Here is a 17,828-nt window from a genome sequence, read left to right as displayed (position 1 = left end):
TTGTGGACCTACCCGCTTTCAAATGATTTACAACTGTCATGGTGGACTGTTTAACTGAGATGGCTCATTTTGTGCCCATCCCTAGTATTCCTACAGCTGAAGGCACTGCTGAAATATTAATAGGAGAAAATTACAGACTGCAGTAATCCTTTCTCTGGTCGTACACATCCCCCACCAGACCCTGTCCAGGTGCAAGGGGAAGAAGAGTTCATATTGGATAAAATTCTTGACTCCATGCATCTTGGAAAACTACATTACCTATTAAGATGGAAAGGCTATGGATATAGATATAGATTTAATTTGCTTTATTCCACATGTTTTATATTTTATGTCAATTTAATTTAGTTGGATTATTCACAGAGGTCGCCACACATGAACAGATGTGGCTGGTAAAATAGTGTTTTTATGACAATTAATTAAGGCGCTTTTATGTAATATATGGTTTAAATTTGTTTTATATAAATTTTGTGTAAAGAATTGCAAATGTCTGCCATTTACCAGCAAGTCTGATTGAATCATTTAGTAGGATCAGTAGGTTGGTGCATGCCCTTTTGTTTGGATATACATTCTTTTAAATTAAGGTTGGCAAGGAATATGGCAGCATTCAGAATCCTGTAGTAAGTTGGAAATTAAGTCTTAATGTATACAGTAGTGGAAGAGTTTATTGAGTGCCAATTGAAGGGTTAACTGTTGTACTTAGGGAATATTGAGACCGGAGCTTCCTGCAATGCCTCCTGAAGATGTCATCATGATAAAATGTACAACAGGGAGGAGCACCAGGAAGTGACGTCATTCTGTAAGAGACACCCGGAAGTGGTGAGATATACACCCAGTCAGCCCGCATTTGCACTTGGTATGGTGGAGCAGGACTGCAGTGAGATAAACAGAATGAACAATATAATGTAAGCCCTTGTTTTTATTGTGTGTTTTAAAAATAAGGTTTTACACTATTGGAGCTTCTCTCTTTTTGAGATTCCTATGAGGAGAATGGTGAATTTTGGGAGAGATTATTTGGTCCGTTTTGCTCCATGGGATACTGCAGGCTCCATATTAAAGCCTTTATTTTCCAGCCCATTCATAAAATACAGGCCATGGTGTTGTGCCTGTGGTGTCCTACCAATTTAACACAGCGCAGAATACTCTATGATTGAAGAAGAGTTGTTCACATGAATTTGATGGAATATGTGACTGGGCTCTCCTCTCATTTTTTAAATTCATTTTTGAACCTTTATGTTTTGTATCATTATATTGAAATGCAGCAATAAAACCTGAGAGATGATCCAACCGCTCCCTATGCTATCTACAATTAAAGACATTTTTGATGGGATGTAAATGATTTGCATCGAAAGGAAAAAAAAAATATGCATTCATTTTAAATAAGAATTAGACTTGTTCTTACAAGTGAGCAAATATTTCTCATTGATAAAGCAACTACACAAGTATGTCTCCTTTCTTTTCTTGAAATTAAAATAGGGATATAGTATGGTATTCAGAGTTTATCTCTGAAAGCAACATGATTCAGGAATTACATCTTAAATAAGGCATTCCAATATGGAATAAAAGGGTTGGGTGACTGATGTGAAAGCCCAGATAACACTCCAATTATCTACTGGTCGCCTTAACTAAGTCAACATTAGGGTGCTACTTAGATAAAGGCAGGAACAGTGTAATAGCTAACAAGTTTCTGTTGGCTGTTGTTCTGCTGTCCATTTTTATTCGTATGGGTAAATAATATTTGCTTGATTATGTTTGCATAGGTGTTTGGTCAAAGGCTTTTTAGGTTTAGTATAAGAAGTACAAGCCATTCACAGCATTTTCAAGGAAAAAAATATGAAGTAGATATTGCAAATCTAATGTACCCAACTGGGAGCAGAAACTAAATGTTGAATTAAAATATATGCAATAAAGTTCCACTGAACATTATCTCCTTGGGCCCTTTTATCTACTAGGTTTTAGCTATGTAAGGGGAGTTGTAACAATACATAATCTGTATTTATTAAAAAAAAAAAAAAAGCTATTCTTTCTCATGAGAACATGAAGTATGGGCATTTCAATGTGTTTAGGGCAAAACCATGAGGAGTGCAATAATCTCAACCAGAGGCGTAACTAGAACCTTCAGGGCCCTGATGCAAGAAACCATGAAGGGCCCCCCAGACCCCTGGCCAGGGCCCTTACCTTCAAGCCCGGGGCTCTTCCCACTAATCCTGGGGCTCTTTACACTTGTTGCATGGCCTTTTATTACGGTCCCGCAGCAGGATTCTTTCACAGGTTCTGCAGTGGGCCCCCTTCCTGCAATCTTGTGGGCCCCCTTCCTGCAATCTTGGGGCCTCCCCAGAGTGGTGCAATGCCAGGGTCCGGTCGCAAGTGTGACCTTTGCGATCCTGGAAGTTCACCCACTGGTTTGCTACCGGGCCCCCTGGAGCATGGGGCCCGGTAGCGATTGCAACCCCTGCAACCCCTGTAGTTACGCCCCTGATCTCAACTTCACAGCTTCACAACTTCACATCTTCCTACACTAAGAATCACCTATGTTCTTTCAAAATGTTAAATGTTACAGTGACTCCTGGAGCAAACAGATCAGTACAAAGCCTGAACAAACCAACATTCGTGTTCTGGCTTCTTTCAACCAAATCAGGCTAATATGAAATTCAGAAAAATAGAAATATACCTGAGATTATATTGTGTATTTAATTTGAGCCCGTGCTTATATCAAATGCATTATTGTTTCTCCCATTTTTGAATTTATATTAGAAAAAGCCATAATTGTATAAGAGCTTTGCTAGAGCTGCAAGGATTCTCACGCTTAATAGCTTAAAGGAAACATGTTCTGACAGTACGTATTAATAAAATATGATTTCATCAATTATACCTGTATGGCCATCTGTGGTGTGTATACTTTCACTGATCTATTTTTAGCTAATGTTGACATTGGCTGTGTCCAGGCAATAATCTTTTTTACTTTAAAAATGAAATGTTTGAATGTCCTTTAAATCAGGCAAGGCAGAAAGCAAACACTGAACACCAATTACCATTTTTCAGATTTATTACTGAATAGCTACTATATAAACTATAATGGTAGAACATTTTCTATAAATGATACTATCAAGAAGTGGGATTCATTTGATATCGGGGCAGTGGCTGTTCTCACAGCAAAGTGTATGTTCACAAGGCAAAGTGAATGTTAGTGGATAAGGTAAAACTGTTAATACCCGATTATGTGCTAGAAACATTTTAGCTAGCACACAACTGTTCATAGTGAAGACAGCTTCATGTTATTCACTAACATTGAGTTTTGCAAAGAGAACGGGGAATTTGCTAATTGAACAACCTCTACTCATTTAGCAAATCAACCTCACTGTGTGTAAATTGAACACAGTAACAAAAACTTGTCAATTTTAAATTTACAGAACATTTTATTAGCACTACAATATGATAAAAAAAAAAAAAACCTCTTAAAAAAGTAGTATAACATGATATAGAGTACAGCACAACATAAGCATTTTTACACTTTATCTAAAAAAAAAAAAAAGTGCCACTAGACACTTTATAATATTTTGTGCTACACATATAGGCAGGAAACCGTGGTCCATTGATAAGTGTTTTACTAACTAAGATTTGCTACAAAAGTAATTACAATCTTGCAAGGTAAGGTTTCCTTTAACCACTTGAAGATTTGGATCATAAGAGATACATCCTATAAGACGTCAACAATGTTTTTAGGAAGAATCTTATATGCCCAGCTCCTCATCATCTGCCACTGCTCCCCTGCCATTATTACCAGTAATTACTGGGGGTCAAAATGACAGACAGGAATTGCTTTGTATTGTATAGCAGGAATGGCTGTCAAAATGTAGCTGCTCCTGTGTAAAATGACATTGGCAGATAGTCTGCAAATATCATTAAGTGAATACAATGTATTAATCTATTGTTTTATTGTATTTTAATTTGCATTTATATGTAGATCAAAGGTGTTACCTTAGATCTGCATGTGACATATGAAAGCTGTGATTTATTTTCAAATAAAATGGTTTCCTATTTAACCCCTTATTAACCCCAAGTTAACCATCATTAGCACTTATTAACTCCTTTTCCCCTTCATTTCCTGGTTATTATTTTTCTGCTGAGTTTTATGTTTTTCTTCTATTTTTTTCAACAATAAAATGCACAAAATTAAAAAAAAAAATATATATATATATTTTTTTTTTTTAAATACCTGTCATGCTTTTTACCAGTAACATCATGTTAATGTAGTTTTAAAATAAACAGATGTAGAAAAAATGTATACTTTTTATTTTCAATTAAAAAAACAAATGAAAATAAGCTAACACTGGTCAAAACTAAACAAACACATTTTCATTTTTCTTTTTGAATGTAGATTTTATAGAAAATTTAAAAAAATGTTTGTAAAGCAATATTGCCAAAAAGAAGCCTAGCCTTTCTCCCAAAAAACAATGTGGGTATTTGTTATCTTAAGTAAAGACAAACGTATCACCAAGAAACAGGCTCATGGTTGGAATGTAAAAATTGCTTTGGTCCATAAGGGGTATACAATTATACCATGAATGAGTGTTTCCCCTAATAATTACCTTGAATGGGTGTTTACATCAAACATTGATTTTTAATGTATAACATAAAACTGATATAAGGTCACCCTAAGAGTCCATCTGAGCTGATTAATGCCTAACCGAGCTTACAGTCCAAGAAATCAGCTAAATATATTCCAGGCAGATCAGAACAAAAGCTTTGCAAAGTCCTACCATTTATTTTCTTCAAAAACATTCACAGTCTATGTAGATAAATGGTTTCCTGCCAGCATGCTGCAGAGAATGAACCTCAGTCTCTTTTTGGAATCAGTAGTCCCTCTGCAGAGTTCTGACATGCCCCCTACTAAATCAGAGATAGATCACTCTATTCAGTAGGGGGCAGGAGCTTTTCTGATAGCAGAGCTAACAAAGAACTGCAAGTTGTGACTGCAACATAATGAAGTGCATGGCTATGCATTTATTTTGATTTACCTGAAATACATTTAGCAAATTAAAATTCACCTGGGCTTTAAAAGATTATAAAGCATTATTTTATTTTATTTTTTTAATGTTTACTTAACATTAGCAGTGACATAGTATTTTTATTTTAATGTTATCTCAGTAGCTATGCCACTGCATAACTTCTTCTCTTTAGGGGTTTTACTGTTAATGGTATGGTACCATTATTTGACTTTTGTCATAATATTATTTATTATATATACACTTTAATTTAAAAACCTAACTAATATAATGCTTTAATCTAGGTAATCAGATTAAAAAAAATTCAAATGAATTTCTCTTTGAGTGATGTTAAAAATAAGATAACAAGCTTTCTAGAACTATCACAATTCAGGGCAGCAGAGAAAAAAATTCTGAACACAGTTCTATCGTATCCAATATTTATGTTAACATGGAAAAGTACAGGACTTTTTGAAATGAAATCCATCTTTATTCAAAGAACAGGAGTAGAATTGCAAATTAAATGGTAGTGATATTCCATAGAAGCTTAAAATGGTACAACTCACTGATTGTATATGACAATAAAATCCTAGAAAAGTCTGTATTTGGCTTTCAAAATGCAATAGAGATGTTTCCTCAATGCCTCTTTCTTGCTTTACTATAAAACGTCATAGAACTTTGACAGTATGTAAAATCAGAATTTATGTCATTTTTAAATTTACAGGAGGAAATGTTGTTGCATCAAGTTTGCAGGAGCTATGCCAGCAAAGGAATGAACTGAGATATAGCAGATACCAAAATACGAATAGCAATTGCTTCATTCAAAGGATGTTGAAACTTCTTTAAATTCTCTCTCCTGTCCTGAATGTTCTATCACAGAATTTCCATGTTTATAACCTTGACCACCTGTGAGGGAAACTTATTTTGGATTGCACACTTTTTACCTATTTTTGTATGGATTTTTCAAGAGTTTTGTTAGAAGTTTTAAGAAAGTATAAATCGAAAGAATAAAAGTGTTTAAAGTTTGTAGGTTTATAACAGTGTGTAGAAACTAGTTAAAAAGATCTGGACGATGAGTTTCAAATTTACATAAAAAATATCCCAATTCTATACAATTTAAAATGATTTCTACATACATAGAGGAATTATTTATACTAAATGAGTAGAGACTGTTCATTTACAATGCTAATATAATTATGGTCTGCCATACATGGTTCGAATTTTCACTGGTTCAGCAGGAATCGGCTGAGATTTGAACCGTTAATGGGCAGGCTGAATGTTCCAAGTTGATTGATCGATCATCTTGGGTGCAACCAGTCTCCTGGATTCTCCTGAGATTATGACTAGCGCCTACTATAGCAACTAGCGATAATCACTGTCATCTCGCAGTAGGGACGGCTTCCCCCGCCGAGAGAAAACAATGGCCCGGCAGGAGGGATTCCAACATCAACACTGTCTATGTTGATGGGGGAGAATCAAGCAAAATTCTTTCCTGCAACCCGTGGTTGCAGAAAATAAATCTGCTTGGTGTATGGTTGGCCTAAGTAATTGAAGTGAAGCTGTGTTCACCTTGAATACCCAATAATGGGCAGGCATTTTTTATGGCAAATGTCCAGACAATTAAAGTGTGCAGCTTCTCTTTATTTCCATTGCTAAGGAAACTGTCTTTAAATAAATTCAATAAAGTTAAATTAATTGGGCTGTTATATTTCGGTGCACCTTCTAATGAATAAAAGCTAAAAAGGCACGCTAGCCCTGCAATATCTGCAAAATATTCACATGGCAAATAATCAATTTAGGAGTTGAGCACTAAATACAATAAGTTTTGCAATGTTTCTGTAAACATATTTTTAAATCCCAAGGTGCAATTTCTCATTATTTTGCTAAAATAAATTCATATTAGAAAACATTTTAAATTGGATTTTCACTTTTAGAATATACTGCATCTAAAGCAACAGAAAAAAGTACATCATTAGAGCTTGTGAACTAGCAAAACATTAAGTAAAAAGTATAAAATGGTATATATATATACAGTATTTATTACTAACATATTTCTATCTAAAACAAATGTCCTATCCTAACAATAGGGGTGGTTACCAAATATTTAATATGCTGAGGGAGTAAATTCAACACAAATAAAAACTTCCATAGATAGAATATATGTACATGTAACTTATTAATTATTTACCCTTTTGGAATGGAATTTAAAATATATAAACTTGCCTAAACTGATTAGATGCTTGAAACACATCTATTGTGCTGCGTCTGAAAATGGACATTACAGTGTATCTCTCTTCTTCAAGTTTAAAATTATCATAGCTGTGTTTTCTTCCTGTCCTGTTGCATAATTAAAAGTCTATAGTTACTTACTTGCACTAACTGCTATCCTATCAGTCAATGTTTTATCTTTTTTGGTTTTGGATAGAGTAGTAAAAAGTCAGAATTTCTGCAAAGCTTTCACTACAACTGTGTCCCAATAAGACACACTCTTCAGAATTCCACTCTCTTTTTTTTTTTTTTTACTCGTAAAACCAGAAAAAGAAATAAAGGGGAAAAATGTCTCAAAAGGTAATACATTACCTACAGAAGTTTTACTAAAAATCTGCTGCTAAACAAACAATTTTCGGATTACTTCAAATCATAATCTTTCCCCACTCCAACCAAAACCCATAATGAGACATTTTTGGGTGGCATTAATGGCACACCTACAGATAGGTGCACAGCTATTGTGTTCCTGTTTTACAATTTGCTGTATATATATATATATATATATATATATATATATATACTGCTTATGTTATTTATAATCCCTATTCCGTTATGTTCGTTTGAGAACATAGTTGGTATGGTCTAGAATAGAATATTAGTTGTGCTAAAAGTGATAAAACAGATAGCGTAATTTACTACAATGTAATATAATCTAATTTTAATTGCACACATAAAGGCCTTCATGTTATAAGCTGGCAAATGTTTTCTGTTTTGTGCCCTAATTGAACACATTTCTGAATAAAGGCTCTTTAGTTTGCATTAAAAAAACACTCAGGTTTTAGTAGATTAATGGGGACAAATGAAAGGTTACACATAGTCATATTTTGATGGGTAGCTTTTGCCATCCTCGCTTTTTCGAGACTCATTGTATATAGACTTCTTGCTCTTATCCTCGTATGCTGATGTCTTGTATCCTGGGCTTTTGGCTGACACATGATAGGAAACTGCTTTGTAACTGCATGAAAAAGACACATTATTACAGACACGAATAAAAACATATACTCTAGAGTCCAGTATTCAGATCTGAAGAAAATAGAGCTAACATCTACCAAGCTGCCACTATTTCTTTAAAGGTTCATCTGTAATGCTTTATTTAGCACCTTATTCTCATATGTCATGTTTTCCAATATAAATAGTTTTCAATTACTGAATGAAGTTAACATGAACCAATTGGCTATAACACAATTCATCTCAGTGCTTTACAACATTAGGTGATTATGTAATACAAAAGGTAATAAATGTGGGGGATAAGATGATGAAGAAATCGAAAGTACAGATGTTAGGTGGAGGCGGCAAAGGTTATACTGAAAAGAAAAGTTTTCAGGGATCACCCAAAAGTGTATAGAGTTGGAGATAGTCGGACAGATTGGAGTAGGACATTCCAAAGGATGGCAGAGGTTCGGGAGAAGTCCTAGAGGCAAGTATTGGAGGAGGTGACGAGGGAGCTAGAGAGCAGGAGGTCTTGGGAGGAACAAAGAGAGTGGTTTGGTTGGTATTTTGAGACTAGGTTATTTATGTAGCTGGGGGCCGAATTATGAATGGCTCTTTAAGTAATTGTTAGTATTTTGAATTCAATTGGGTGAGTGGCAGCCAATGGAGGGACGAGTCTGGCAGCAGCATTCTTGATGGAATGAAGGGGAGACAACCTATTTAAAGTTAAGCCAATGAGGAGAGAGTTGCAGTAGTCAAGGCGAGAGATCAGGAACTTTGTGGTTTCATTTGTTAGGAAGGGACATATTTTAGGATTGTTGCGGAGGCTGAGGTGGCAAGCTATGGAAAGTGATTGGATGTGTGGCCGAAAGGAGAGTTCTGAGTCCAGGATATTAAATATAATTAAATATCACTATATCCTTAAATATAATTCATCTGCAATTAGTATATATTTTAGTATAGAGTTTTCTGCATAGCATTTATTTTGTGTATTGTTTAGGGTGACTTACGTAGTCTCTTCGGGCATTAGACCTCTGCATGCAATGCACATCATGACACCACCAATCAATGTAATACCACCAGCAACCCATCCAACGAATAAAGCAGAACCAAAAGTGTATCTGTTGAAAGTGTACAAAAATATGTGTTAGAAAATGTATAAATAAAAACAATATTCAGCACTGAACCCTACTATACACCATATATAGATATGCCACTGAACACTCAAGGGCAATCACTTAAAACCTCCATAAAACATAAAAAATATAAAGTGCAGCGCAAAGATATGGGAATACACATAATAATAGCAGCAAATGATGTACCCAAGTCCACTGCTAAGGAGACAAATCTCCAATAAATCAAAGAGCAAAAATATAAGACTCCAGCCAGTAAAGTGCAAAATAATAATAGAGACAGTCCTTTTATGGATAAGCAGAAACCAAGTGCTGATGGCAAATTCATGCAATAAGTGGTTTAAGTGCTCTTGACATCCCACCACCAAGTCATTTTCTGCCTCTCACCTTCCTATACAGACCCTACAGGGCTATCCATCGTTCAACCAGATATCCTAATGCTGACACTTCTGATCTCCTAGGCACAGATATCCTAAAGCTGACACTCCTGATCTCCTATGGGTGACTTTTCCAGATCTCCTCCACGATATTCATATGCGGGGGGGGGGGGGGGGGGAACAAATATATGCACTCAGGGGGAAGTCCCGTGACTGTGGCCATCTTGGTACACCAGAGTTAACAACAGGAACATGCCGGCTCATGCTCTGATCGTCTGCCTGACGTTTTTATTATCTTCTCATGTGAGTGCATATATGTATTTAATAAAAACATTCAAACTATACGGAGAGCATTAGATTCAATCTTTATTCTCCCTTTATTCCCATATGATTGTGCTGCACTTTTTATTTTTTATTTAGAAAATGTATATACTTATGTTTATAGAGAACTGGTGTGGTCATTATTACAGGCAGCAATCCTTTCTTACAATATTACAATACATAGAGTTTAAATAGGCATACCTTGTCTGGAGAGTCTGCATGCCTCCCATCCCTCCCATGCCACTGATGGCTCCACCTGTGTACATGCTAGATGTGGTCATCCAGAAGTTAGTCACCAACATATTGGCGAAGACAGACACACCAATTATTGAACAGAGACCTTAGAAAAAATTAAGGGGAAGACAATGAGTAAAATGTAAAGTCCTATCACTTTTTATATAATTTTAAAGGGGAAATAAACTGTATCTGAGCACCACAAACTGAAAACGCTATTTAATTCATTTTTAATATTGAAAGCAAGCCCACTCATGCATTTATGTCTATATGCTTTATTTTTTGAGAAATCACTTTCTAACTGTGGCCATTTTGAGTAATTGCAAATGATTTATGTAGCATTTACTTCCTGGAATCTGCCTGCCCAGGCACAAACAATTAGGCAGGAGGGTGTGCTTAGTTTAGAAAAATGCCCCTCCCCTCCTCCACATAAAAAGGAATGTCCATGAAGACTCCTGGAATATATGACTTTACTTTAGCCTAGGACAGAAACCAAGAAGCAAGGCAAACATTTTTAAAAAAAAAAAGTTAAAACAAGTAGATAAATTATACCTTCCTATCGATTTGCTAATGCTAGTAGTGTAAGGATTAAAAATAGTGAATGTTGTTTGAGAGAGTTTAGCTCTGCTTTAAGTGTTCTTTATAGCTGTACTGCTCACCATAAATATACAGTTATTCACTGATTTTTTTTTGGAAACTGCATGCCTTATCAAGTATGGTAAACTTTCTAAGTTTCAGATTAGAAAACTGTTTAATGTACAATATTATAAGTGCAGAACTATGTTTGGTACCCAAACTTGTAGCATGTGTAACCCCATGGAAAATGGCAATCAAGCTAAGGAATTGTAAATCTCTCTGCAGATATAATACATGCTGGCTATTAAAGCGGTAGTATACTGCTTTTTTCCACTTTTAACTACAGGTAAGCCTATAATAAGGCTTACCTGTAGGTACAATTAATATCTCCTAAACCGGCACGGTTTAAGAGATATTTGCACTGCATGCAGCCGCTCACGCGAACGGCACATGCGCTCTGAAGGTCCGGCGGACCTTCAACTTTCCTTGACGGGAGCCTGCCGGAAAATTACTCCCGCGCGCATGCGCGGGAGTGACGTCATTGCGGCTCCGGCCAATCACAGCGCCGGAGCCGCCGAACCCGCCGAACCCGGAAGAGACGACGAGGGATCATGTCAGCTCCCACAGCGGTGTCCGGGGGTCCGTGTCGGGGCTTCGTTCTAAGGTAAGTAATTCATAATGAGCTAGTATGCGATGCATACTAGCTCATTATGCCTTTGTCTTGCAGGGTTTTTTTTTTTTTCTTTTAGGTTTACAGCCGTTTTAAGAGGTTCTAATTTGGTTTTGTTAGGCAATATGAACTATTGCAAATGCATATTTTGCTTTGGCAATTTCCTCCAACAGGTGGTGCTCTAAGCTCCATTCTTTATGTTTTTTCTAGCTTTTTTTTTTTGCTTGTTGAAAAATAAACAGCTGTTAAAAAATTACCACAAACTTAAAAAAACACACAACTAAATGAGTCAGAGCAGTAACATCCCCCCTGCATATTCTTTTTTCCCAGAATCTTAATATGGTTCTGTCCAAAGTTTTATTGAAAGAAAACCTTAAAGGAAACAGCCTCTGCTTTGCTTTCACTTTAGAAAGCCCAACATATTGTATGAATCCTATGTACTAAATGTTTTTTTGATAAACAAAGATTTTATACAATTTTTTTTTTTTTTTAATATTGTAAAGTCAGTTAAAAAGTTTCTCTTTTGCTTTAGCAGGCTGGTTATTTGTAGCTTAATAGAACCATATTTACATTTGACATTTAGCTGCACGTAAAAACCAACATTGATCAATGAGTTAGCCTAAGGGCTCTTTCACATGGAGCGGACCGCATTGCGATCCGCTCCGGCACTTTTTTTTTTTTTTCACGGAGCGGATGACACTTGTGTCATCCGCTCCGTATGTCTGCATATCATCCCATCCTTTTGCGAATGATATACTGACATAATGTATGTCTATGGGCATTGCGGATGTCAGCGGATGACACCGCTGACATCTGATTTTGTATCCGTTCCGTTTTTTAAACGGAACAAAAATAGGGTTCCGTTCCGTTCCAAAAAACAGAACAGAACTGAAAGGATGAAAATCGAGTGTCAGCGGATGGTTATCTGCTGACATCCGCAATGCCATTGACATACATTATGTCCGTATATCATCCGCAAAAAAATAGGATGATTTACGGACATGCGGAATGCCCGTGTGAAAGGGCCCTAAGCTAGTTTTAAAAATAGTTTGGTAAATATTCCTAAGTGTTCCCAGCTCATTTTGTGGACAAAGTACAGTATATATGGAAGTCCTTCCATTTCACCCTCAGTGGAGATGTTTAAAAAAATAACTTTTTTTTTTTTGCTATTGTGACACTGGAATGTTAATCAACCAGGCAGCATAAATATATGATTATTGAAAAAATTTAACTGGAGTTCACATTGTTATGTCCTTGGCATCATATGGAATATACAATGAAGAGTATGTATACAATATGGAGTATTCAATGATGAGAACTGTATGTTGTGGGCATTTTATTGTTCAGCTTTAACATCTGCTAACACATAACCATATTTTGAATATCAAATAAAGTGGAAAAAAAATGTTAGTCATAATGTTAGTCATAAAGGTATGCCTAATAGCATACCTTTAAAATGGTTCTAAAGGGAGAAGGTTTTTAACCTTAATGCGTTAAGATAAAAAACTTTCCTGCAAGCAGCTCCCCCCCCCCCCCCCCACCCAGCACCCTCAAATTACTTACCTCTCAATCCAGCGATGTGCATGGGAGCAGAGGCTCTCTCCGGTGTCTGGCTCTCCATTGGCTCAGACACAGCGGAAGCCAATGTCAATTACAGCCAGTGAGGAGGGAGAGAGGGGTGGGGGCCAAGCCTCGCTCTGTGTGTCTTATGGACACACAGGGGCAGCTCAGGAGTGAGCATGCACAAGTGCCTCCATAGCAAGCCACTTGCCACTCTGGGGGGGGAGAAGCCAGGAGCACCGGTGGATGACCCAAGAAGAAGAGGGTTGGTACTGCTTTGTTCAAAACCATTCAACAGAGCAGGAAAGTATGACATTTACAGAAAATGAGAATCACTTTAGGGCATACTGCCAAGTAATTTATTAACTAATCATCAATATAATCTGTTCTCATTGTTTCCTTTAGATAGAAAAATATAGTATTAGGTATTGTATGAATATCCTTTTTTTTTTTATATAAAAAATAATTTCAATCAGGTACATATTAGATAGGGATATTTTGTATTTTCATTTTATTCCTGTGTTTTCCAGGCTAGCCTAAGCTGCTCTTCTGAAAAAAATGTATTCTGTTTACAGCAGATAGTAGGTCAAGTTGATATATACATACGCAACTGAATAAGTCAGGAGAATGGCTCACCTCCTTAGAGGGGACCATACAAGGCCATAAGAAGAGCCAGAGTTTAAAAGTAAACAGCTTTGGCTGTTATATGTTTGTTTAGAATTCCCACAGTGCTCTGTGGCCATAGTTTCATAGGTGCACCTTGCATTAAACATTTATTTTTAAAACATAAAAAAAAAAAAAATATATATATATATATATATATATATATATATATAAAATAATAAAAATCAGTTTAATAAACATATAGACATACCAAGAAATTAAATAAAATTGACCTGATACCAATATAGTTCCCCTTTGCAAAGAACCTGTCACCTATATTTATCAAATGTTCTGGTAACCTATGAATTAGTGGGGCCTCAATGGTGTAATCAATCTGATTGAAATGTGCACTGGTAACTCATAGTTGAAACATAAATAGGTCAATCTAACTGGGTGATGTGAGGCAATACAGGCTGTATGAGACAGTTACTCTATTAGGCCTTGATAAAAGAAGCCTAATAGAGTCACGTATATGTTGGCAGAAGCAAGAATGTCCCTCAGACATTCTTTCCTCTAACTTATTGGTGAATGAATGGTATTCTTATTTAAATTTTCTACAGTATGTTCTTATAAATACATATTATGTATTTTTAAATAGGGATAAAATATCATGATATGACTATAACACATTTTAACCATATCAGCCAAAGAAGTGGAAACTAGTGTTGCTAATCCTAATTTATTACACCAACATTTTTCCACAAGTAACTTTTCCCTTACCTCTGTTTTTTTCACTTTCAATAAATATGCTTTCTAATGTGCTCTGAAATCTGTGTCAGGTATTTCCAGTCTTTGATTTTAATGTACATTTGTAGTCTGAGTTAATATTTACTTGGTTGATCAAATATATTATTTACATTTTAAAATTGAGTTTGTTTTAGTTGATGTTGCTGAGATTTCTGGCTGCTTTAAAAACATATTTATTTTATTTAAATATACATATATGATTTCAGAATTTGATAATAAATTTATAATTTCTGTTTTTATAATTCTCTTCTTTCAAATAAACACCCAGTCAGTGTGAAATAAATCCAACCATTTAGTGCAATAGAATGATGTCAAAACAAGTTTATTACAGTCTACAGTGCATTACTGTACACTGAGACTGTATAACCATACAGGGTATGGTGAGAGGAGACTAAAAGATTTAAAAAGCCCTCCAACTGAATCAGTGTATAATCTAGTAAACCAAAAATAAAAGGCATTCACATGTCCCAGCTATCGCATATCCCAAAAATAAGATTATTCCTCACTTAAGGATTGGAGCCAAGTCATTTGTTCTTTTACACCCCAAACAGCCAAATTGCACATCTAGAACTGTTGGTGCAAATGTAGTCCAATAAAATTGAGCCATGGCTTCTAAGTAGTAGTTCTTGGTATCCAAGAAGACACTATAATCATGCAGGTTATGGTGAGTAGAAACTATTACTTACTGTGCAACAGACTTTTTTTTGTAGATGTCCCGCACTAAAAGTGTAAATGTAGAACCAAAGTAGGAGTCGCTCACCTGCTACGATGAACATTATTCCAGATGTAAGAGTGATGTTGGCTTTGGCAGTGTCTTCCATACTTCCAATTCTAATACATTTTAGGGCAAAAATTGCTATAAGCAAACCAATTGCTCCTAGAACAATCCCTACAATCATCAATGCTCTGACTGCCTGGAACATTGCTGCGGAAGAGAAATTAGGAATTCAGATTATTATTAATATGTTTGTTTTACCTCATAATATGACTTTCCTTTATGCAGTTCTAGATAATTCTAATATCATTATGGGCTTAATTAAAAATTTTGAAAAAATTAAAATTTTTACTGTAGCAATTTATGTTATTATTTTATCTTTGAATGATACATTTCTAAATATACTAATCAAAACAGTTATAAATGCATATTTATTATATAATTTGCAATATTTTTACTGATTTGCTAAACCTGTAAATTAATAAACCAGTAGTACGTTTCCTAAAAATTTAATTTACATCTCTTAAGATTTATGGCTTGTTTTATTATTGTAAATATAGGGAAAACCAATTTAATTAATGTACCTCTAAGTAAAATGCTTAGTAATAAATTAATATTCATGAGACTTATGACACAACTTATGTTGTGTACATTAACAAGACCAGATCCAGACTAAGAAGCATAGTCAATTAGAACCAAATACAAAGAATGCAATTATAATTCAATGTCACTAATGAAACCAACAGAAGTTCTTCAACAAGAAAAATATGTTTATTCTCCAATACCATACAACATCCCAGTAAAACCATAAAATATTTAAATATTTCTAAAATAAAGATATGCAAACTGAAGCTCATTATTTCTTTATTCAAAACCCATTATTCATTAACAGGGTGTGGGTGACAAGGAAATCATGCATAACTAAAAGGAAATTGCTGATAAGAGCCAGTACACCTGAATCAAGGCTGAGTGATAAGATATGTTCTGCCTTTGGAAAACAAAAGGCCAGGTTCACAGTTGGGGGGAGTAAAGCTTGGCTTTATCAGCCCTCACATACTAAAAGCCATTGCCCCATTTACAAAACATAGAGCAGAAGCTATGGAGAAAAAATATGTTGTGTATAATGTCTTTGCGTTTCTACACACAGAGAATTTTATCCTGATAACAGTTTGAAAAGATATGAAGTAGTCTTTCCACTTTCCACAGCCAAAGCTCCAGTATGCCAATAACCTTCAACCACACATTCAACAATAGTAGTTAATAGAAAATGTGATTTGAAAGCTAAGTTCCGAACAAATAATATAAGGCAGAGACAGTGAGGTTGATTTACTAAAACTGGAGAGTGCAAAATCTAGGGCAGCTCTGCACTGAAACCAATCCGCTTCCAAGTTTTTTTTGTCAAAGCCTAATTGAACAAGCTGACATTAGTAGCTGACTACCATGCACAGCTGCACCAGATTTTGCACTTTGCAGTTTTAGTAAATCAACCCCGGTGTGTGCAAGAAAAATGGACAGCAAATTATGGCTGCAAAAACCTATGAATGTTTAATGACAGTTATTCATAATCTAGATTCATTAAATTACATCAATTCTTAATCACTGATCCATGTAAGATTAAGTAGGGGCATAGTTATAAAGCAGTGAATGTGACATTTACCAAATATTAAAATTACAGTGAGTAATTCACCAGCAATGAACGTTATGCAAGTGTTAAATTCACTACTTTATAAATATACCCTTTATAAATTATGTTAAAACAGCATCAATAATTACAATAAACCTATAAACCTATTTTAATAATATTAATAACAATATTTGTTATGCATATTACTATTCCATTTTGCTTTTCTTTTTATTGCCACTATAAAAAAATGCAATCTTAATTATATAAATCTTTCCTAAAATAAATAATTCTTAGATGAAGAAGGAAATGCAGACAATTTACACACAATTCTCTCTCTATATATATATATATATATATAAACAGTAGCATAATATACAGTTTGTAAAGTAAATTAACCTGGTAGCCCAAGAATGGTAAAGTAGGGTCGACATTCTGTTAATCCTGAGCTCTGTCTGACACAACTTCTCCACAAGCCTTGGTACTGGAATATAGCTGTCACTGGATTATCATACAGGTCTTGTGTGCTCCACATATCCAGTCCTGTGGCTGCAATGATTCCAGCAAAACCCAGTGCTGAGACAATGAAGCCCATCGTTTGGCACATTGTGACCGACATTGTTGAAAATTGTTGCAGGTCCCAGCTGGCTGTGTCGACCGTTGCTTCTGTTGCTTCTGCTCTACTGGAGTCCCATTCTGAAGGACAATTATAACCACCTCTTTCTGTCCCTGCTTTGTTTACTCAGTATGTTTTCATAAGATATCACAGTTTCGCCCTTTGTGTGGGTAGTGTGGACAAGTTTCACATGATACATAAAAGCGTAGCATGGAGATTTGACCAGTGAGGAAGGGCAGTGATATCACTGCCACTAGCCTATGGCATCATCAGTTTCTCTCACCACCAGTTTCTGTGTGTAATCAACTCTTTCATCTGACATATACAGTACATAGTTAATATTACCTATTTTAGGAAGTCTTAGCCTTGGCATGTCCTTGAAATGTTGGGCAGTGCTTTTAGACACATGAATGTT

At 35.4% G+C, this 17,828-nt stretch overlaps 1 protein-coding gene across 1 annotated transcript; it reads right to left on the bottom strand.

Annotated features, from left to right (window-relative positions):
* Positions 1 to 8,057: 8,057 nt before the first annotated feature.
* On the bottom strand, positions 8,058 to 17,416 carry CLDN18 (claudin 18; the record flags this gene model as incomplete). Its single annotated transcript, XM_082251703.1, has 5 exons — positions 8,058 to 8,205; positions 9,191 to 9,301; positions 10,213 to 10,351; positions 15,222 to 15,386; positions 17,197 to 17,416. The coding sequence occupies 5 exons, from the start codon at positions 17,414 to 17,416 to the stop codon at positions 8,058 to 8,060; spliced, it is 783 nt and encodes a 260-aa protein (XP_082107829.1).
* Positions 17,417 to 17,828: the final 412 nt, after the last annotated feature.

This window comes from Pelophylax lessonae (assembly GCF_965119305.1).
Source record: "Pelophylax lessonae genome assembly, chromosome: 3".
In the NCBI taxonomy this organism is placed as follows: domain Eukaryota; kingdom Metazoa; phylum Chordata; class Amphibia; order Anura; family Ranidae; genus Pelophylax; species Pelophylax lessonae.
The sequence above is the reverse complement of the archived record's forward strand: the minus strand, read 5'-3'. Positions and strand labels throughout refer to the sequence as shown.